This window comes from Ambystoma mexicanum, chromosome 7q (assembly GCF_040938575.1).
Source record: "Ambystoma mexicanum isolate Mex_15411 chromosome 7q, UKY_AmexF1_1, whole genome shotgun sequence".
Lineage (NCBI taxonomy): Eukaryota > Metazoa > Chordata > Amphibia > Caudata > Ambystomatidae > Ambystoma > Ambystoma mexicanum.
This window is the reverse complement of record NC_090941.1, coordinates 518,308,802-518,331,804: the sequence shown is the minus strand read 5'-3', so window position 1 is coordinate 518,331,804 and position 23,003 is coordinate 518,308,802. Positions and strand designations below refer to the sequence as shown.

Here is a 23,003-nt window from a genome sequence, read left to right as displayed (position 1 = left end):
AAGGGAGGTGGGGGGGCGTGCAAGAGGAAACCTGGAAAACGGTAGAAGAGAGAGAGAGCGAAGAGGAGATTGTCATTCCTGCTGCTTCACACTAAAATTTAAATATGCTGTAGCAGCTTTTGGGAGGAGACCCTAAGGGAAGGGTATGAGAACGGACAACAGCAAAGCCAATGAGATAAAAAGTGTGAGAGCAAGCCAACAAGCCTCAACCGTTCTATCCAATTGCAACTGAAAGTCCCATACATCACAGCATCCCAAATGAAGAAAAAAATAAAATCGATCTAGTCACTATGGTGGATGTTAGGACTGATTTTCTATACTCTGGCCTGGTGGACAGATGTATAGAAGGCTACCCTAAATTGTGAAAGGGGCAACTCTGGGGAGCTGTAGCCAAACCAGTTCAAGGTAGCAGCGACAAGGGTCTAGGCCAAGTCTCAAGAGGTGGTGAGCTTGTAAAGGGTCCACAATGCGGACACACAATGGGATTCACAGATTACACTTCAGTATGTATAAAAATAGTTCATAGTTAATATTTCGAATTCAATTATTTCGAATGCAAAAATGTCGAAAACATTGTCGATTTTTTTTTCTCGAATGTTTCATTTTTTAGTAATTTTTTTTTTAATCTTTTATTTTTGTTGGCAGAGGTAAATTACACATACATCAGAGCAGCCAAAAGTGACAAAATACATATTTAACTGAATACAGTGGTACATATGAACCATGGCATAAAGACAGTCAGGAATGCAGCATCACGAAGTGTCCAAAGCTGTGGCACTTAGAGATAATTGCGATGAGTTGTCCACAGAAGTGGGTGTGTCTAGGCTGTTAAGATAGCTGTTAAAGGTGGTCCAGATGTTTTTGGGCCGGGAGGATACGTAGGTACTCCTCCTGGCAGTTACTAGACCATGTTAATAAATTCAACCATTTCTGGAGTGTGGGGGAGGAGCACTTCCAGCTCTGCAATACACACTTCTTAGCAATTATACAGCTCACATTTAAGAATTTAGTAGCACTTCTAGCTCCCTCGGCCCCCCATGCCCCAAACAGTACCCCCAGCGGGACAGGCTCAATAACAGTGTCACAGATTTCTGACAGAGTTTTCAGGATCTCATCCCAAAATGCAGCTAGCCTCGGACAGTCCCAGAACATGTGCAAATGGCCCGCACCCTCTGCACCGCAGCGAGGACAGAGCCGCGGGTCATAGCGAACAAACCTGGAGATCCTGCGTGGGGTGTAGTACAGCCTGTTCAACAATTTGTACTGAATGGTGCGATAGCGAAAGTTCAAGGAGACTATTAGTGTGGGAGCACATTTTCCTCCACAGTTGGTCTGTGAGTTCTAACTCCAGTTCAGATGCTCAGTCGTCCCGGGCCCTAGAAGGCTGTGAGGGGGTAACAGTTAGGAGGAGTTTGTATAATGAAGATACCACCCCGTGGGCCCCATCTGAGTTGGCGATGTAGGCAATCCCAGGGGAGTCGGGGGGGTTCATTGGGAAACTCAGGCCAGGCACTACGGAAGGCAGCTCGGAGTCTGTAAAATTGTAAAATTTCCAACGGTGACCCCGAGTGGCCCGGCTTCCAGGTCTGCGGTGTTATGAATTGCCCGTCCGGGTAGAAGTCAGTTAGGGCTAGGTATCCCAGGGACTGCCAGTGTCATGCCAGGGCTATGTCGTTTGTGGGTTCCAGCCCGGGGAACCGCCAGGCAGGGAGCCACTTGTAATATGGGTGTTCCTCAGAGCCCGTGGCGAATATCCGCCCCCAGGCATGCACAGTGGTTCGGACCGGGTCAATGGCTAAGTCCGGCTCGTATCGTCGATTTAGTATTAAAGACATTATGTTGGTGCCCGATGCCGCAAGGGTTTCCAGCTTGACATGAGGGCGTGGGGGGAGGAGGGGGCGGGTCCAGGGTACCAGTAGGAGGCGAACTATGCCTGCGCTGCGATCCAGTACCGCAGCATATCAGGGGCAGTGAAACCACCTTTTTCGTAGGGAAGTGTCATAGCAAGCAATTTTTTTTTTTTTTTTTTTTTTTTTTTTTTTTTTTTACATGCACGCCCCTGAGTGCCACAGAAACTGAGCGCACAGCTTGTGCAAGTCTGCAAAGTATTTCTTACCGGGCCAGATAGGTACATTAGTGAAAATATACAGCAGTTTAGGGAGCAGTATCATTTTTACCAGTGATAGTCTCCCCGCTAGAGATAGCAGGAGAGAGCGCCAGCGCGCCATCTTGGCTTCTGCTTGTTCTGCCACGGCAAGGTAGTTATCAGCTAGGAGGTGTCTTTGGTCAGGAACACCTGGATACCCAGGTATTTAATACCCGTCGGGGGACCAACGGAGCGGGTACTCAGTGGCAGGTTGTACTGTGGAGCTTGTAAGAGGGAAGAGTTCGGATTTGGTATACTTGATTGTGAAACCACAGTATGTACCGATGCAGGTGATTTCGCGCAGGATTGGGACAAGGTGGACATTGGGGTCTCTGATGAACAGCAGCACATCGTCCGCGTAAAGGGAGATCATTTTGGGGGTATCCTGTAGCCGTATCCCTTTGCGTCGTGAGTGGCGCTCCCTGACATAGTCCGCCATGGGCTCGATAGCAAGGGCAAATAGGATCGGGGAGAATGGGCATCCCTGACGGGTGCCTCTCAAGAGAGGGAACAGAGCGGAAGTTTGGGAGTTGACACAGACCCTGGCAACTGGGGAGGTGTATAGCAACTTAATGTATGCAATCATCCTGGGTCCTATGCCCATGGTCTCAAGGACGAGCCACATGTAACTCCAGGACACCATGTCGAAGGCCTTCTGAGCATCCAGGTGACCGCAACTGCACTTGCACCCTGATCGATTCGTGCCATGACATTAAGAAGCCTTCTGATATTGTGGGACGTGGATCTCCCGGGCACAAAGCCTGACTGGTCATCGTGCACCATATATGACATGACAGGTAGGAAGCGGTTAGCGATCACCTTAGCAAAGATTTTAGTATCCAAATTCATTAATGAAAGGGGCAGGTAGGATCCACATTCATCGCTAGGCTTACCAGGCTTGAGCAGGATCGTAATAACGGCCTCACATAGTGTCGGGGGAAGGGATCCTAGCCGGAGTGACTCATTCCATACCTCGAGCAGTTGGGGGGCCAATATAGCTACATGCTCCTGATAAAATTCAGCCGTTAGCCCGTAGGGGCCCGGTGCCTTTCCTTTATGGAGACTAGATATAGCCACCACTATTTCATCCAATCTAATTGGTCTCTCGTGGTGTGGCAGGGGAGACACAGGTGATGGGTATCTGCTCCAGGAGCTCCCGCATCTGGGAGTCACTATGTTCGGGTGGCTGAGAGTTTTTTGTTTTTTTTTTTTAATGGGGTGTCCCCCCCCCCAAACCCCTGGGGTTTTTTTTGTACACTTTATTTTACTTAACAAAACCCCCCAAAAACGTATTAAATAAAAAATGTACATCCGAAAAAAAAAATTGACATAATGTTTGACATTTTTGCATTCAAAAAAATGCGATCGACATACTGACTGGACACCTATAAAAATACTGTTATTTATGACCAAATATTACTATGAGCAATGACTACGAACAGGTAGAAAGATCACACAACACTAAGATATTACATATATACAGTCACTGGTTGAGGGCATAATACAAAAATCAAAACCCCCGTAAAAAGGTCCACAGAGATTTAACTAACATCAAAAGTCCTTCCCTAAATTGACTGGAGCTTTATGCCCAAAAGTTCAGGAAAGTTCCGACAAAGTTTGAGAAGCTGGAAAAAAAACAATGGTATGGTCTCTGGGGTCCAGTGAACAGTTCTAGGGGTTAGAAGACAAGGTATTCAAACTAATGATAGTGTTGCCAGCTTTCGGAATGCTTGTGCCAGCATGCTATGGCAAAACTAAGTATATTAAAAGTTTTGTAAAAGTTAAGAAAAGATTTTAGGGGCAGTTAAAACCAACTGTAACTTACCCCTCGGCCTCAAAGTCTTCCCCAGACTTGGCAGGTCAGAGGTTGCTTTTTACCACAGTCAATCTTAGTCCTCGATTCGTAGGGGTTGCAAGTAGAGTGGATCCCCGGTTGGTGTTTTTTTCACTGGTGCAAGGACTCGGATGAAGAATGCAGCAAAACTTGATGCAGGGCCCCTCTCAGGACTGGACTCGAGTCAGGGAACCCGTTGCCGACAATGTTCAAGGCAGCACAGTGAAGCAAAGGGTCTCACTTGTCGCGGTCCTATCTCGGGTCTCCTTGAAGTTAAGACTCCGAAATTTCACAGAGTTAAGTCTCGTAGGACAAGCTGAGGATCCCCCAAGTTCCAAGTCGCAATTCAGAACAATGACGTCGGCAGCACAGTAGCCCAAACTCTGAGCTGGTCAGCCACAAGACGAACAGGGACACTTCCAAAGGCACTTCTATGCAGGTTACCGAGCAGACGTCAGGAATGGATGTTCGCTACACTCCAAGGGTCGCAGCTCCCTCACAGGACTGCTGAAAATCACGAGCAAGACAGGGCTCCACCAGGACAGCAGCAGAAGTTGGCCACCAGGCCTCCTTCAGTTCGGGTCTACGGTCTCTTCATGGATCTCACAGCTGGACAGGAGTCTTGGCTCCTTCAGGTTACTCCAGGATCTCTGAAGAATGGGTGCAGGGATCCTCTTATACTTAAAGCCAGGCAAGAGCCGAACCTCCCAATAGCCAAAAGCAGGACTAGCGCACACATACACACACACACGCCCACCCACCCCGCCCCCCCCCCCCAACGCCACCCAGTAGTGGTCCAATGAGGACCACTGGCGGGAAGACTCCTGCATACCACTCAGACACACTTAAACCAGTTTGTGGATTTGGAACAAACAGTCCCAGTCCACATCCTGCCAGCAAAAACACACAGGACTCCAGCAGCCTGTCAAAAGCCTCCGCTTTCCGGGGCATTGGAAGTCCTTATAAGGATTTCCCTGGCCTCACAGGCCAGGAAGGTGGTTAAAGAACAAGATGGCCAAAGTACAAGCAAAAAAAAAAAAAAAACATGTGGCACGGCCATGCTTGGACACTAGCCACAGTTAGTAGCCAAACGTAATAAACGCGGTAAGGCTAAAAGGAAAAGCGCCAACAAAAAATATTTGTACAAAGTCACTGCTGCCAGCAGCTTGTCCATTTAGCACACAGAGATCAACCAAAAATCATTAGTCTAAGGCAAAACAAAAAGGTGTACCCCAATGTACAATGATAAAGTCACCACAAGTGATACCAAGTTACTAAAAGCAGTAAGAAAGTCGCAAGACTAAGGGAAACCATGTTTCCCAGTACCGACAGCCTGAAGGATATGTCAGTTACCCCAAAACAGATGAGCAAAAGACAGTGCAGCAAAGCTTAAGGCTTTGCTGCACTGTAAAAAGTACAGGTCAGGATCAAAAATAAAAAGCGCAAAGTTTGGGGGGGGTCCATAAAAATGGAATGAAAGGTGCAGTAAAGGTCCTCATAAGGTCTCTCGTAGCAGCATGAATACTAACCATATGACCCACTGCTTAAGCTGTAAAGACCAATCGCATAAGCTGTAATGATAACTATGTTCGTATTTATTTATAATGTGCCAACGACTGCTACCACGCCTGTACCTCTGTAACTAAGCTCATGCAAGAAATCGCGCCTCAATGCCCTTGGGCTGTTTGCGCGCTACATAAATATAAATAAATAAACGAGAAATCTTTCCTAACAGTGGAGCATAAAGGTACACAAATGTCACAAAGGGACAGACAAGACCAGGAATACGAGGGAAGCACAAGGCTATGAAGTAAATTACCCAAAGGACAAGAGTACCGGAGGGAAGAACTAGAAGCTAAGGGACAAGAGGCAGGGGTTACCAGCTCTCCACAGTGTGTAAAAAGTGGATGGTTAGGAGGGAGGCGGGAAACGGAATGGAAAGGCGAGGTCACTTGGGAAGGAGTACAAGTAGAATTGTGGGATGGTAATATTAAGGGCTATTCAGCAAAGCAAGGCATGTTGAAAATGTACCTTCGTAGCCACTATCTGTGGAAGCAGCAGACTCAGATTGAGTCTTTTGCCTACCACAGCGGGCGGTTTCCACATCTGTTTGAAGCAAGTGGAGGGACAATTTCCTTTGTTCTGAAGCTCTGTTTTCCAGCGCCGGGCTCAGCAGGTCACATTTCATCTTCTCAAAAGCGGCAATGATCAGATCAGAGACAAAGAAGTGCTCATTCTCCTGAAAACGAATACATTAAATATTACAATCTAGTTTCAACACAAACAGCAAGTCCAACATGTAAACATCAAATGCACAACTCATTTGGAGGAATTCTTCCCAATCACATGCCGGGGAAGGTGCAGTGTCCCTCCCCCACCCCACACTCCTCGGACGACCCTTGGGAAGAAGACATGGGGGGGATGCTGCCATCTGCTAGGTTGGTGGGCTCGGGAGAGATCTCTACCGAATTCTCCAGCCCTTTAAGAACCCAAGTGCGGTGTGGCTAAAACAAACGCCGCTTTCATTATGAAAAGTAACTTTGAAAATAAAGTGGCAGAGCTATAGCACTGGGTTTAATGGATTTGTAAATATTAGATTTAAAGAGCGCCTTGCCAAGAGCTCCATCTAACCCCATTAATACGCGCAGGAAGATCACAGAAGGAGGAGCAGCAGGTGCTGTGCCAGTGCCGTGCAGTGTTCACTCCAAAGAACACATGTGCAGGAGCGCTCTAGAATTCAAGATGGCAGACCAGCCGGTTATTAACTTGGTCTGCGGTGCGCAGAGCCCCAGCACAGGCAAAGTTGAATCACTGATGCTAAACAATTAAGACCTGGCCAATACCAAATCATGCACAGTTGGAAAGCCTAGGAAGAATTGTCCTCGCAGAGGAGTATGGCGGGCTATACAACCCAGGCAGGAAAAACAAACAATGTGTGGGTGTTTGGCGTAGCAATAGGAGTGGACACAATGAGAGGCTGCAAGTGCAGGACTGGCGGAGAACCAAAAAAATCAAGACATCGATGTGCAGAAGGAAGAGTTACAGTTGGTAATGATCTGGACATAGGAAGGAGGGGGAAACACAAAATCTTACAGAGGATGAGCATCATGTGTCAGGGTGGAGGAGGAGAAAATAACCTCAGGCACAAAGCCGAGGTCTAAAGGTTGTGCCAGTGAGCTGGAAGGAGGAAAAAAAGCACATGGACCATCAAAGAGCATGAAGTTGCCACAGAGTTTAGGCCCAATTAGGCACAAGCCGAGATTGGGGTGAGAAGAGGGAAAGTAAGAACAGACGAGAAGGCAACAAGAATGGAACCCCTGAGAGAGGGAGGTGGTCAGGATCCTGAGGAAGGGAGGTGGTCCGGATCCTAGTAAGGAGCCGATAGCAGCAGTCTTCAAACTGACTGGCCCCCTAGTGGGGAGAACAAAGGATGGCCAGAGAAAAAACACTTCAAAAGGGGCGGGGGGGGGGTTCATCATAAAAATGGACACCTATGACGCCCACAATGTACAGAAGCATCGGCTTTCACTATAATCACCTTCCAAACTGATCCCTCAACTTGGTCTTGAATTCCTGTGAAGCCGCTGCAGTGCAAAATGAGCACCATTTAAAAAGACCTTCAAAATACACGATACATGTGGTCCCAAAAGCTCTTACTAGTCAGTAACATTTAAGAGGGGGGGGGGTGGTTGCTTAGCTGCAAAGCTACCTTGCAACATTGATAAAAAGCATTCAATCCCTGCGCGCATGGCATGGCATGGCATGGTCTCATATTTGAGTCGGACACACCACAAGACACTCCCTGGGGGATGCACGCCAAAACCTTGGAAGAGACTCCCACAGAGGGGCAGATACACGGGGTCTTCAAAAACTGTGCTCCAAGAGATCAGTGAGGTGAATAGGGCAAAACAATCCATATTGGCCAGGGATCCCCTACACCACCTGCCCATCTCCACCAAATCTCCCCTTTATGTCTCAGTTATCTCTGGGATAACTAGTTTAGTATGAACCACCTTTCAGGGAGGGGATGGTCCTCGGGAGATGAGGGGGATCCCTCAGCAGAAAGCCGATTGACGCTGGCTCTTTGCTGGAAATTTGGCCCCCTGGTCATCTGCACCAAAATGTAGGAAAAACGGGCAGCCTCTGATATTCTGCTTAGTGACTGGTCTACCAGCAAGGTTTAGCCCCCAAATCTCAGGATTTAGGGAGGGCAGCACTGTTTATCTGGGTACTTATCCGGTATAGAAGGGATTTGGGATGTTTTGCCAAAATGCAGGAGCAGTGCTGCTGTGGGGTGAGGTGCAAGGGATGAAGGTTGCTGCGACAATCCCATCCTCGACATGGACACCTAAGGGGCCAATTCTCTCAGCACGGATTAGAATGCGCACGGATGTTGGTATCCGCTGCCTAAGTGGCAGGACTATTGAGGAAGCTGCGAAGAGCATTGGAGTGTCATTCCTCCTGATCACGCTCCCACTACGCCACACCATCCAGCACCCGAGAGGGAAGCTGCGAAGAGCATTGGAGTGTCATTCCTCCTGATCACGCTCCCACTACGCCACACCATCCAGCACCCGCGAGGGAAGGAGGGAGGTGCTGCTGCAGCAGCAGGGCTGCCGCACTGTCCAGGTACAAGGGGGAAGGCCTCCCATCCCCTTTGAAGGCGCGAAGTTGCCCTGGTGGGTTCCCATCCTTGGAGCCTAGCACACTGAAGAACACAAAAGTGAAACGGATCAAATGGTCTCAATGCTCCCGTTCAGTCAAAGAATAAGCCAATAGCTTGCGAGTATTCAAGCATTGCCATGGCTTATCGATGCACAATGCATGAAGTATTCAACCTAAGGCCTGGGATTAACACTGCATTCTAGTAACCAGTCATCAACCACAGCAATACGTGGAAACAGTGGGTATTATTATTACATATTTTTGTATTTAGTTTATTTATGTAGTGCACGAACCATCTGCTGTGAATTTTAAACAAAGCACAGAATATGTCGAAGCAGGCATGGCGCTTACAACCCATGAACACTTCATTCCGGAATCAGGGACTACAAAGTAAACTAAAATTGTGACATTGCAAAACATGTTTAACCACAGTATGCCAAAAAGCTCGACTAACAAGTAAGACCAAGCCTTTTGTACAGGAACACACGTGCAGAAGAGTCACACCCTTAAAGCAGAATGTAACCGCTTCTTTGGCAATGGGAAACAAAAGCAGCTCAGTCTTTTCTCGCATGCTTTTTAAAATGCATTAATTTGTATAAAGCGCCAGCACGCCTGTAGGCCTCAGAGCACACATTGAATAAGACAAGACAAACCAACAGAGGAAGATCAAGAATCAGAAGTAGTGCTGACAGTCAGATAAAGAGATCCAAGAATTAGTCTGGGTTAAGATTGAAAAGATGGGTTTTGATGGCCTTTTTGAATGTGGACAGATTAGCCACCTGACGCATGGGAGCAGGAAGAGCGTTCCAAAGTAGAGGGGCCGGTACATCACAAGTCCCTCCGAGACAATCCAGCCTGAATCTAGGCTGGACAAAGGTGGGAGCCGTAGAGGGCCGAAGGTTCCTTACGTTGAGACGTATCTCAACACGATCCGAGAGATAGACTGGACAGTTTGAGGTGGCACTTGAAGGCAAGACTCAAGACCTTATGCGTGACCTTATGTAGGCACTGCAGGCAAGTACACTGCACACAGCGTTCGAGCAGATGTATTCACATGTGCAAAGAAATCCCAATCCTCCCCCTTCCCAAAAGGAAAATCAAAGGGTTCACAACTTCTGACATGAGTTGCGGTCCCTTGTTCCCTGGGAAAAGCCTTTCCGCCCAAGAATCGATGTCCTGAAACCATAGATAATCAGAAAACATGCCGCTACATTTTATTGCCGGCAGAAACATCCTGTTCTGTGATTAAGATAGATGTGCTCCATTGAAGTACAATGGAACGACCACTAAATTAAAAGATGACAGGCCAGATTCAATGACCTTTACATTATGGAAGAAGAGAACCTCCCCTTTCTGGTCCCGATGGACCTCTCCTCCACCTTTGAATGCCGGAGGTCTTATAGCACATGGTGTCAATCTGCCGGTCCTACTTTGGTTTACCCATCTTGCAGACGGATGCCACCACTTCCCGATGGGCATCCACAGACCCGTTGCTGCCCCACTGCCTTCGGCATATTATAAAGGCTCCAAATATGCTCTGCCCAGTCATCTTCAACTTCTCCATGCAACCCTTGTGGGAAAGCCTTTGTAACCTCCACAACAAGCTCTATGAAAACACAATATACCACACAACTACCTTTTAGAGCAAGAGAAAAAGTGTCTCACTCAGTGGACGACGATCAAAAATGGAATCCAGACTGTCTGGCTCACCTCCACCTCCCTTTCTTCTCCTCTCCATCTCTTCTCCCAGCCTTCTTCAGGATCCTCACAGTCCGAGGGCTTTGTTAAATGAGCTGTGCACTTGCAGCGGCCACCCATTTCTGACCCAGAGCCTAATGGACTGTTCAAGTTTTCCCCCCTTTTCCTATAACCTGACCTGGTCTACAGAGGGGCCCACTAGATATACCACCTGTTCTGAAGATTTCCTACAAACTGGCCTACTAGGCTGGGCCAATGCACTTTTGGGCCCAGGAAATGTGGGGTGCTTGACATGCCATTTCGAGAAAGATGCATGCTGGAGAACAGCAGCCGCCGGTGGCCAGGGAACATATGGCTTCTCTGCCTTCAGAAAAACACAAGGCCTGTATGCCTTCATCCGCTGTTTTGTGCATCTTTTCTACAGGAGATCATACCTAAGTTCTCCCTCTAGCTTCTCGCAACCACCTGCTCCTCACTACCGAATGCATGCAGACACAGGAATACGGTTCCGAAACCCTCACAGTGAAGCTTGCGTCGCTATAGATGCTCTCTAGGAATGATTGCTCATTAGTGCTCCGATTGGAGGTGAAATTTGCTGGCAAAATAAAAAAATAAAATAAAAAAAACACAAATTGGGGATCTTTCTAACATTACTGTTCTATATATCATTGACAGTACAAAATAAACATCTCTTTAATGTTGACCAGATGGTATTTAAGGAGGCTACCCTCAAAACCAATAATCCCCCACAATAGCCCTCCACACTCCGCCCCACCCAAAAGAAATCCCACTCAACCCATAGTTTAGTGTCCCCCACAGTAGGAAGATGCTTGCTTGCCCGACGAAAAAAATAAAGCAGGGCGTATTGGGAACTGAAGTCTTTGAGAAGAGCCATGAAAAGAATAAATTGATAAAATGCAGTCTTGGGCTACTAAGGCGATTAAAATAATATCAATGGATACCCATTCCCCATTAGTGCCTGAGAAATGGGTCCACCGACACACGTTTGTCCCCAGCCATTCCCATTTAATCTGAGGTTTAACACGGGTGGGGGGAGGGTCGAGGAGATCCGAGGGGCGGGGGTGGGGGGGGGGTGAACCGTGCAGATCCCCTCACCAGAGGTCCCCAGTTTCCCACACTTGGCAGAAAACAGGCGACTTCGTCACACAATGAATACACACACTGGCAAGGCAGAACTCCTGGGCCATTCTATGGCCTTTATTTGCACTAGGTTAGACGTATCTTAGCATCATGGCGTTCGCCCTTAAAATCTCGGCAAAAAGTGTGTGGCCTGTCAAGACAGAAAACACAAAAATCCCCCAGCCCAAAATAAAACCCCCCTTTACTATTTCCAACATCCAAAGCGCATTATACCGACCGTGTGAGCCTTTACAAAAGAAAAATACCGTGCGAGGCACAAAAGAAAAATAAAGCATTCTCGGAGAACACGCGTGACCCCGCTGCTGCCTCCCGGTTGTAAACAAACCACGCACACACAACGTACCTCGGCCGTGAAAGCTGATGGCAAGCCTATCCAAACAATATAAAAAGTAAGACCGACAAGAAAAAAAACACTGGATTCAACAACACGCATATCAAACAAAGTAAACACCTAAACTTAGAACAGCGTGTGCCGCATTAAATCTTGCGGCCGGTGAGGAAATCACTGGCGCGGCTGCTGAGGTGTGCAGGCTAAACGAACAGCGCCGTCACCGGGGCGGCCTCGAGGCCGAGCCAGCGGCATTCTTTGGTCAGGTGATGCCAGTCACGAGGGCGGAGGCCCGGCTTACTCGTCAACAGGCGAGATCCACGAACGCCAGGGGTGACGCGAGTTCGTGAGGTGATGCTTCAGCGACATCCAACTGGAAGAACATCCCAGGATGTCGCAGCACAAAGAGAGGGCTCTGAAAATGTCACGAGGCTCGTGCAATCCAAAGGGAAAAAAACATGCGAGAAAGGGAAACAAGGGCATGGGGCAAAGTTGAACACACACACTCCCCACCAATCAAGAAGTGAAGTTTTGCAAGTATAGATTAACCCCTTAAGTTCAAAGTAATGCCCCACTGAAAACACGTTGCCTTTTTACAATTATGATAATCCAAGATCAATAGAGCGAAATAATACCAGACAGTGCAGTTTTTGGTTGCCTTTCCCACTCATTTTAGCAAGCAAAATTATCCCAAATTCGCCATGCCCTCTGTGGGGGATTTGAAACAATACAAGACAGAGCACAGGCATCTTTGTATTGTGACACACAGCACCTTCATTGCAGTGACACAGGGAAGTCTTAGATTACCTTTTCTTGGTGAAACTACTGTTTCAAAGAGCAGTGAAGTGAAACTGACTTTACTTGCATTTTGTAACTTTCTAGACCCAGCACACACTATTTTACAATAGGAACGCGGGAGGGGTTACTTAGTATCCCCTTTGTCTAGTTTCTCATGTAAAAATGTTATGTTACCCTTTGTACAATTAATGGCTGGTGGCAGTGGTTTACTTTTTCCTACAATTGGGTGTTTTTTTCACGGGCGGCAATAAGACACGTATGGGTGCCCCATTTCGTTAAAACGGCCCTGTCTTTTTTTTTGACATTTCTTGTTGGAAAGGTCCTTCTTGAGATATATTCTGTACGCCAAACCAGGTTTGGTCACTTTGTTCATTTTGTCTTTGGCGGGATTCACTGGTGAAGCCCGCCTTTGGCTCCAGCGTGTCTGGCAGGGGCAGGAAGAGAGGGAGGTGCCCAAAACTCCCTGTGCTTAATCCCCTTAGTTACAGGAATGCACCCAAATGCGATTTTAGGACAGCCACCCTGCAATGAGAGTGACAGCTAGGCTTCAAATTGGGAGAAACCTGCATAAAAGGCGAGGCATATTGCTTGGAAGGCAGTCGACCACTGGACGAAGAAATCCAAAGAAGAACTTGGAAGAGACACTTGCTGCAACACCTGGACCGTTGGTTTGCCCAGTGAAGCCTTTCTGCATTGCTAAAGCTCCGAATTCACCTCGACTAGAGAAGCCCTGCAACAGACGACTTCTCCCCTTGGGTTGGTGGGACCAATCAACCCCAAAGTGAACTTGTCTGGACATCTTCTCGGAGCTGGCTGTACTTCCATTGCTGCTGCAGGAACCAAAGTGCCACGGAGAGGAACACCAGACTGGGTGCATCACTTAAGTCGGACCTGAGCTCCAGGAATATCCTTCGGACTCCCTTGAAGCAGGACTGATCAAGTTTGAGCCACCCCAACAGAGTGCTGGATCCCAGATGCGAGGAAAGTCCATAGTGGTATCCAAGAACCCACAGTGGTGCTATTTGCGAGACACATGATGAGCTGAAACCGCTAAGTGCTGCTGATCGGAAGTTTGCCCATTGCTGCTGCCAACCTTCCCTTCGTAGACCTAGACAGGAACAGAAGCCAGCTGGAAGCAGTTTTTCTTCTAACCAAAAGGTACCGTAAAACTAAGAGGACTTACCTCTTGTTGTGTAGCCTTGCTAGCTCTCAGTTGAGACTGGTCTTGGTTGCCCTTGCAGAGTTGCTTGCAGCTTTGCCCTTTACAAGCCTCCCAGTGTGTGGCCCGATTTCATTTCTACAAACTTTACACTAAAACATTGTGCAAGACTTTCTTACCTGCACGAAGGTCTTCAGCTCCCCTAGACATTGGCTGTCCTGGTTCCCTGAGAGACTCTTCTTACCTCTGAACTTGTGCTTTTGCCTTTCTCCAAGGAAACAGTTTACTTTGCATTGGAGGGCTCAACAGTTTATACATTATTTATTAATCTTTGTTTTATTCCCAGATTTTACTTTTGCACAAAACTCAGCATTGGTCTAAATGTACCAGTGATAAATCAATGTCCACAGTGTCCTTGCTATTTAAGTCACCCGAGGGTGTAGGAAGTGTGTGTGTGCGCCATCCCCATCAACTGATTAGAGAAACTAGGAGTCTGTTTTGAAGTGTGTATTAAAGTGTTACATGTTTTTCTCCCTTCTAAAGAAGGGTTATTCAACTGTTTAATAAATAATTGTTTTAATCAAGAAACCTTATGTACGAGTGTGTATTTGAATAACTGTCATTGTGAAACTCTGTTACAACCTTTACAGCTCCCACTGACCCCTCTTGAGATCGGCCTGGCTGCTCAGTCACTCTACCAACTTCTGTAGTACATGGTTATACCAAAGGTTGGGTTACCAATTGCCAAGGTGACAAGGATGCTGCAGTCTCCCACAGGGTACTGCATACAATCTTGCCTAACACTCCTTGTAGCAAGCAGAAGTATTGTGTGGTAAAGACGGAGGAGACGACTAAGGTGGTAAGGACAGCCGCACTAGAGCCCCACCAACCGCCAGGTAAGAACCGAATGTGGAATCTCCTTTGAACATAACACACAGGGGATTCTACTACACTTCTCCCTCCCAACACACACAACAACAATAACACTAACAGCCTAAAAAATATGCTGAACAAATAAGGAACCTCCTAAACGGATACACACAAATGAGAGCAAAAATGCGAAAGCTAAAATGAAAGTTAAAAGGAACACTGCAACAGATTAACACTCTGGATGCCCTGGGTAAAGTTCTCACGTTTTCTACCACACAGTCTCTCAACTTAACTGGAGGCATCCTGATCTTTGTTGTGCTGCCCTGGACACCGGGACATTGCTGCACCGCTGTGCCACCAATGGCCCCAGAAGAATCACCACCGAGAATGCAAACTTCCTGTACAGGCACACTTGCATGGTCTGCCCCTCGCACAACAGGTACACCCCCGTTGCCACGCACTCGCACCCCCGTCCTCCAAAGAACATGAATGAGGCCAAAAGGTAGACTCACCCTGGTCGCGTGGCACCACCAGCATGCCCATATGAACCACTATCCTCCTATCACTCAACACGATCCATCATCCAGAACCACATATCCCGCTCCAACCTTCTCCACAAATAGTGGGGACATTAACACGCTTCCACCCTTTGGCACAAATATGCGATTCTTCACCCTCATGCAACAACCAACTCTCACATTGGTCGGTGCTCTGTTCACCAGACAACCTCATCCACTCCTAGCGACTGTGCACCCTTTCCAAAGCCTCAGACATATTCACCTACGTAACCACTCTGCTAAGAGCAGCTGTTATCAGCTTCAAACCAGTTTACCCCACCTCCCCCTCATAAGCGTGAATGGAGAGCATCCCATGAACATGGTGGGAGTGCATCTATATGCATCCAACGCCTCCAATGCGCCTACCCCAACAACCCTACCAAATCCCTTTATTCCTTTTTTTGGGATTTCCAACGAGAGCCAGAGAGAACATGGGATCTTTCAAGTGATCAGGTTTTGCATTTACTCCTCCAAAAGGTTATTTGAAAATCCCTACTGAAATATAATTTATCAGTGATTCTATTTTAGATCACCTTAAAACAATTCTCTGAAATCTAAGCAAGCCGCGACATTGCATAAAAGGATATTACGTTGTATTTAGAGTGATTTACACACCAGGCTTCGGTTTCAGACAGTGTTGAATCTATAGAGATCTGTCTCTATCAGTATCCACTTGTGAACTTTGGTTTTCTGTAGCTTCATTTTTACTACCACTCCTGTGATGATGGTTGCACTTTTCTTTACATCCTTGTCCTTTTCTTATAATCTTTCCACGTTTTCTTGTAGTCTTTACTCTTTGCTTATAGTCTCTTCCATAGTGTGGTTGCACGCAGGAGAGAGTCCCCTTAGCACTTACATTTATCATACTTTTACTTCTGCGGTGCTGTTATGTGACCGCCTTATTGGTCGCTCAGGAGAAGAGCTTGGCATGGCACGGTTAACTTTTCTTCATAGCCTGGTGCAACAGCAGCGCTTGATGAGCTTCCACACTTGTGCTGCAGTACGGAATCCTCAGCTGGGGGTCGGTGGTGGCCCCTGGGCTTTGAGTAGTGCTGGCACTGCAGGCAATCTCCTGCTGCCGCGCAAATGGGACTTGGGCCCGACCTCGGGCCATGTGAGGAGAGGATCAGAGCTGCAACTGGAAGCAGCATCGTCCCACACTGCCTGGCATCGATGTGCGGGCTGAGGGATGGTCAGGAGTGGAGGGCTTTACTGTTGCTTGTTCTGCCCCGTTGGCGAGAGGGCACCATCTCTGAAGCTGCTACACTGAGCTGCAGTATCCCAGTCCGTCCAGCCTCTGTTTGCAGGCGGATATGGCAAGGCTGGGGAGTGGAGAGCCTTTTTTGTTGCCTGTGCGCCAAGGCCATGCCACCGGCTGCTGAGGGTTGGGAGAAGGTATTGGTGTACACATTGCAGCTAACCAGATTAAGCCTCAATCTCGACTGTTGGAAACAGCTGCCATCGTTGCTGCTTGCCTGTGTGTTGACAGTAGTTTGGGACTTTGGGCACTTAGCTGGATGAGGATGCATGCATTGACCGGCTGGCAACCACCCTGCACTGTACATCGCTTAAAAGCAGAAATAAAAAGCAGCGCAACAGGGATGCTTTCACAGGGACTTGCCAGATCGCATAGCCGATGACTTGAAGGCGGGATCATCACCAGAATTGTCCACCGCTCCCCAATATGGAACACCTCCTTCATACTATGCAGCAGGGATTTGCCTCGGCCAATACAAGATGAGACGATACTGGCTCCAGCATAACTGACCTCAAGTCGAAGCTGGAATGAGACAGCATCACACAGCTTGGCTCCACTATCTGAACAAGTAAACATCTGAAGGCTGTCCATGGCAAGTACACGCTCTATGCAATAATATGCGCATTGTCAGGGTGCCCGAGAACGGCCGGCCAGGAAATGGGGAGTTTTGCAGAAGAGCGGCTTCTGAAGGCACTGGGTTCACCTGCGCCATCGCCTCATTGAGAGAGCACATTGGGCAAAGATGCCCAAGCCTAGACCTGGCGCCCCACTCCGAGCTATAATTTCGCGCATCCTGAACTACATGGACAGAGATTTTCTTTTGAGGTATGCTAGAGAGAAGGGGGCGCTGCGATACGGACCAAACAGGGTCTTTCTATCTGGATGTTGCCCTCTTGGACCAGAACGAGAACAAAACGTTCCTGGGAGTGAAGACACATCTCTGGGAACATTGCATTAATTATTCCATGCTGTATCCGCCAAACCTGCACTTTCTACAAGATGAGACGGGGCATGTCTTCACATTAGAAATAGTGGATGAAGAAAATGCATACCCATATCCTCTTTAGGCTATACTTGTAAGTTGCATATGTACTACTGATGTATAGGCACAAAGACAGCCTCTTGTCAAACAAGATCCTCGTTAAAAAAAAAAAGTGCCCACGCAGACTTGACCCGATGCCCCCTGCCCGCAAGGCCAAATGCTTCGTCTATTCGTCTTGAACATGCACTATTGAAGCAAACCAGGAAGAATAGTCTTAATATGGTTTCTCTGCACCCGACATCCAGAGCTGGAAGATAGCAAATACTCCTACATTGCTGGGATATTTATGAGTTGGAACGTTAGGGGACTGAACAAGCCCACCACAGCGCGTAAACCTCTTTCCTATATCGAGAGGAACAATGTTTTCGGTTACTGCAGGAAACATGCTACTAAAGGATTGCACAAATCCGTTGCCAGTAAATTGGGCGCCCATAGGTACTATAACGATCACTCGTCCCAGACAAGAGGCGTTCGGTCATTAATACACAGATCCCTACAATTTCAATGTCATTTGCCGACCACAGGGGGGGAGGTGCATTTTGGTGGATGGAGTTGTGGTCAGCGCTGCCCTTCCAATAGTAAATGTGTACGATGCCAATTTTTTCTACCACTTGTTCAGATCTAAAACGGCAGATGTTCCTGTAGTAGAGGTTCAATACAATTCTTGATGTGCGATCAAGTTCTGCACGTAGACCCTTAATAAATGCAGCACGGGCAATAGGGGAGGGTATAACGCATAGTCGTTTGATGTGTGCGGAGATGAAGAAACCCTGATGAAAAAAAGATCCCCAAGTTATATTTCAGCACACAATATGTCTTCACAAATCAATTACTGGATTGTGTCGAAGGAACTGATGGGACACATTAAAAAATGTCATGTACTGCTGCGCACCCATTGTGATCATTCCCCGCAGCTCTTGCATGTGGAGCTGGGTGGTGGGACATCCAATACACTCCCTTGGTGGTTTAATCCACTACCTCTACTTGATGTAGCACATGAACTTTGGTCAACACATTCAAGTCTTTTTCAAAACTAATCTGAACTCTGTCCCAACTATAAGATTACTGTGGCAGCCGTTTAAAACATACATTCGGGGTATAGCCATGGCAACAGTATTTGGCGTGTTTCGCACTATTCGTAGACGGCTCAGAGTTTACGAGGCAGGAAAGACCTGGAGTCAGCGCATGCAAGGACGGAGATATCCGTCTCAGCTGACATTAAACAGGTTTCAGAAACCAAGTGCTCTTCATATTGCCAAAAGGTATATGGACGCCGGTAGGCCTGGTCGACCATTAGCCAGGTTGGTGCACAAAGAACTAAAGGGTGGCAGAATCCTGATGGCTAAAAATTATCTGCGTGAAGCTTGCTCCGATCCTAAAATCGGAGACAGAGGCATTCCTCCAGTAATATAAATTATTATAAATTCTGGGAAAACAGGGGCAGAGAACCATGAGTTCTTGAACTCGCTGCCGACCGAGATATTGCCAGCTGAGGCTGCGTTGCAACTCCAAATTAAAGAGACCATTGATTTACTTCCTAATAGTTTTTCTAATGTGGCTTTGGCAGTCCAGGCCGCATAAGTAGATCACATTTAACTAATGAACAATGGAAATTCTGTTGATACAAAAATCAGTGGATCATACTGAGGTAGAGGGAGCAGAATAAATTCAGCAGAACACTGATTTGAGATTGACTGAAACATCTCGAGAAGGTGATAATGAGACCCTGCCTCAGGACCCTAGTCACTGCTCATAGTCTCACCTTCTCCAGGTCAACAGTAGGTCTGAAAAGGCCTTGCGATGAGTTGCTCCGAGTGATTGACTCGGCACTGGCAATCAAGCCGGGATCTACAGCTACAAAGAGATGAAGGCAAATTAGTGAATCACGGTGGTCAATGTTAAACACTTAAAACAATCCAGAAAAATCCAAACTACAAACTGGTAAACATGCATAATGGCAGGTGCCAAGGACTGCAGAGCATCTTGTCAAATGTCACCCACAGACTAGACAAATGCATTTGAACACCCTTTGCAAATCTGTAGGGGAATTTCATTTCCCAACACATTTCAGGCTTCATGAATGACAAATATAATACACAAATTATTTCAAGCCGACTAAAATGATAAGGTGGGACTGCATTAATTGCTTTTAGCGGTTTGCAGCTACATGTAGACAGTTCATGTATCGCTGGTTGTTCCCAACCTGAAACTCCCACATATCACAAATATCACAAATATCACAAATATCACAAATATCACAAATATCACAAATATCACAAATATCACAAATACAACGCGAAAAGCGAGCAGCGTCCACTTCCAGCCACTACTTAAAGGCCCCAATACCGACAGACTGTAGCAGTTTTAATACAATGCTTTCCAAAAGGCACATTAGACGGCTATGCATAGAAAATATTGTGTTTTAATTTTTGATATTATGGTGCACCTTCAAGCCAAAACTATTGCATGGAGTGCGAGGAGGGACACAGACTGCGGGTGCTGTTTGGGCATTGGACTGCCCATGGCCAGGCTAATTCCTATTGCTATTCCCGCACACTACTAAGCCCCTCCCCACTCAACATACATCCTCCAGGCATCACTGATCTAGACCCATCAAGTAGTAACACAGAAGCTTGTGCTGTTTAGGACCGTCCAGTGTTCTTTCTAAGTAGTCTGCTCAGAGTTAATGAACCAAATGCACCAGCAAATGTGCCACTGGTTTAATAAAAAAAAGGTGTTAAAGTGCCTCCCACCACTTGAATTAAACAATGCGTGTCTGGACATCTGTCCCTCCTTGCAGTGATGTCCTGTTTAAAAAAAAAAAAAAAACAGCATTGGTAAACAAGGGAGTGTCATTAATTGAAATGACATGAACGGAGCTATACATTAGCAGAATGCCGCCTGATGGGGTTGCCTTACAGTTCACCATAGGGAGACATGAAACACTCAGTTCAAACCTTTTTTAGGTTAAGGATCTCCAAATCTCCTAAAAATGTTTGCGATTTTTTTTTTTTCAAACTTGTCTGACATTGTGACAAAACAATTAGCAACACATCTGAAAAATCAAGTACACATTTGTTATAACCAGTGGTGGATAAGTTGGTATCATTATAAAACGTAGGCGTTCGCAAGCACACCTGCTTAAGACCTGTTAGCCGACATACCACAGAATCTAAAAAACACCATCAAAGAAGCTTCCAGAAGTAGCGCATAGATTCCTTTACCATAGTTCAATTTATGGACTTTCTTTACGTCTTAAAATGACAACAAGTTTACTACAAACTAGTTCATGCAACAGGCCACAGTCTTGTCACACAATACACATTTAAGCAACCAGAGAACACTGCATTTGCACTCTTCAGAAGCGTCCCGCATTGAAACGACACCTCGGCCTCGAAAACCTGCTTCCACTGATGAAACGCAGCAGCACCCTATAGCATAGCATACTGTTCGGTGTAAAGCATTCACACAACGTGCACCCTCCCCTTCCACACCATACAAAGCTGGACCACATCCAGGACACGAAAAGTGGTTTGTTTGTTGCTCATTTATAATAAAGAACACTTGCTCCAAAAAGGCTTCCTGGTGCCTGAAAGCAGAAGCAGACAAAGAATAAGTACGGAAACGATTGGTACAAAAAACAAATAAATAAAAAAAGCGCCATGATGGGGGATAAAGTTTGAATCCAGCATGTTATGCCAGGTTTCAGGACCACTAACCTTTGTGAACCCACGTGGTCGCCCCGGACTTCTGGACCAGCTTACCCAGGGCCCAACAGAAGACAATTCAGGAGGGTAAGAAGGCAGAAGAAAACGGGAGTCCTGTAAAGTCCCTAGGACCAGTATCCATGACTTGATGGCCCAACAAGGGAGAATACGAAGGAAAGCACTAAGCAACCTTTCAAACCCATCCGAGTCCCAAACGCCTGGATTAACCATAGGGCTGGGAGGCAGTGTGGGGGGTGGTCCGAGCAAGCCGCCCAATTTCAGGGTTCTTTAGCTATGGCATGGTCCAGTGCCAGTGGGGATCCATGGGCAGATCTGAAATGGAATTCTTCACGCACCGGGTCTATAAAAGTGCAAGAGGAGAGGGAGGCATAAGGGCCAGGACAGCTCAGAACAGATCAGATGCAGTCACGGTTTCCCAAAGGACTAGTATGGTCAAATGTGCATGCAGCAAATAACTGCATTTTACGGCAATCTTTAACCTTCACCCCTTTAACCTTCATCCCCTCAATAAGAGGATATGAAGCATATAAATGATCTATATCACCAACACAGGGATCTGGGGGAACTCGGCCAGGAGGTCACAGGGAGAGCCGAAAATGTAGTTTTCTCTGCCCTTGCAGCCCATGTCTTTTGGCCACTGTACGATAGGGCTGCAGATTCACAGACTTATTCACCCCAGCCACACACAAATGCTAAAAGCAAAAACTCTAAGACTCTGAAAAGGCATAAAGACACAGAAGTCAGATCAGAGCTCACCCGCACATGGTCTTCATCTTCAGACACCCACAACAAATGGGAAACTCAAGAGCCTGCCAGGCACATTCAGGAGATAGCAGGGAGATGGAACTAGACAGAACATGTTTTTAAAGATCTTTGACACATTGGTTTCAAACCTTGCAATGGGAGATAAACAGCTCGCCTGGACCATATCCTCACCCAAGACCTTGAAGATGGGCCCCAGCCGCTGACAGTACAATCTATAATTGCACAAGTCTTCAACCCATTAATAGGCATTTAAGAATATAAAAATGGGTCTCTTACATTCCTTAAAGGAATAGTGTGCTCAAAAATATTATTGGCTAAAAAGATGGCCAATAATCAAAAAAATATCTAAAAAATATTTTTTTAAAAAGTCCCATGTAACGTATTGAGCAAATGAAGATCAAACTTAAAAATGTGAAGCCCTAGGAGGCATCCATTTTGTGAAATGGATGCCTCCTGTGTTTGCACTTGCGGCACTAATGAAGCAAAAGCCAGCCAGCTGTATTAAACAAAGGCTACCACTGGGTGGCTTTTGCTTCATTGGTGCCAGAGGACGGAGACCAAAGACTGTAGGCAGGAAAGCTGCACCTGAGCAAGTGCTCATTTCTTTTTGTAAATAAGCACTAGCTGCGTTTTTCTTTCTAAGTTTTCCAGGCTGGAGGAGCCCGGAAAACCTAGAAAGAAAACCGCAGCTTTTAAAATATATATATATATATATATATATATATATATATATATATATATATATATATATATATATATATATATATATATATATATATATATATATATATATATATATATATATATATATATATATATATATATATATATATATATATATATATATATATATATCTCTTTGGTGGGCTCCAAGCTGAAGCTACCGCAAACAAATACAATTTTGTATTTACAAATGCTGCGGTTTTCTGTCTAGGTTTCTCGCGCTCCTCCAAGCCGGAGGAGCCAGAGAAACTTAAAAAGAAAAACCGCAGCG

At 46.5% G+C, this 23,003-nt stretch overlaps 1 protein-coding gene across 3 annotated transcripts in view; it reads right to left on the bottom strand.

Moving 5' to 3' along the window:
- Nucleotides 1-23,003, bottom strand: part of RUBCNL (rubicon like autophagy enhancer) — a 166,299-nt gene that overhangs the window by 63,251 nt on the left and 80,045 nt on the right. For all 3 annotated transcript variants that reach the window (XM_069639061.1, XM_069639060.1, XM_069639059.1), the window contains exons 4-5: nt 19,279-19,370; nt 6,012-6,219 (exon numbers count right to left, since the gene is read on the bottom strand). In XM_069639061.1, the coding sequence (XP_069495162.1) occupies nt 6,012-6,219; nt 19,279-19,370 (300 nt within the window). The remainder of the gene's footprint in view (nt 1-6,011; nt 6,220-19,278; nt 19,371-23,003) is intronic.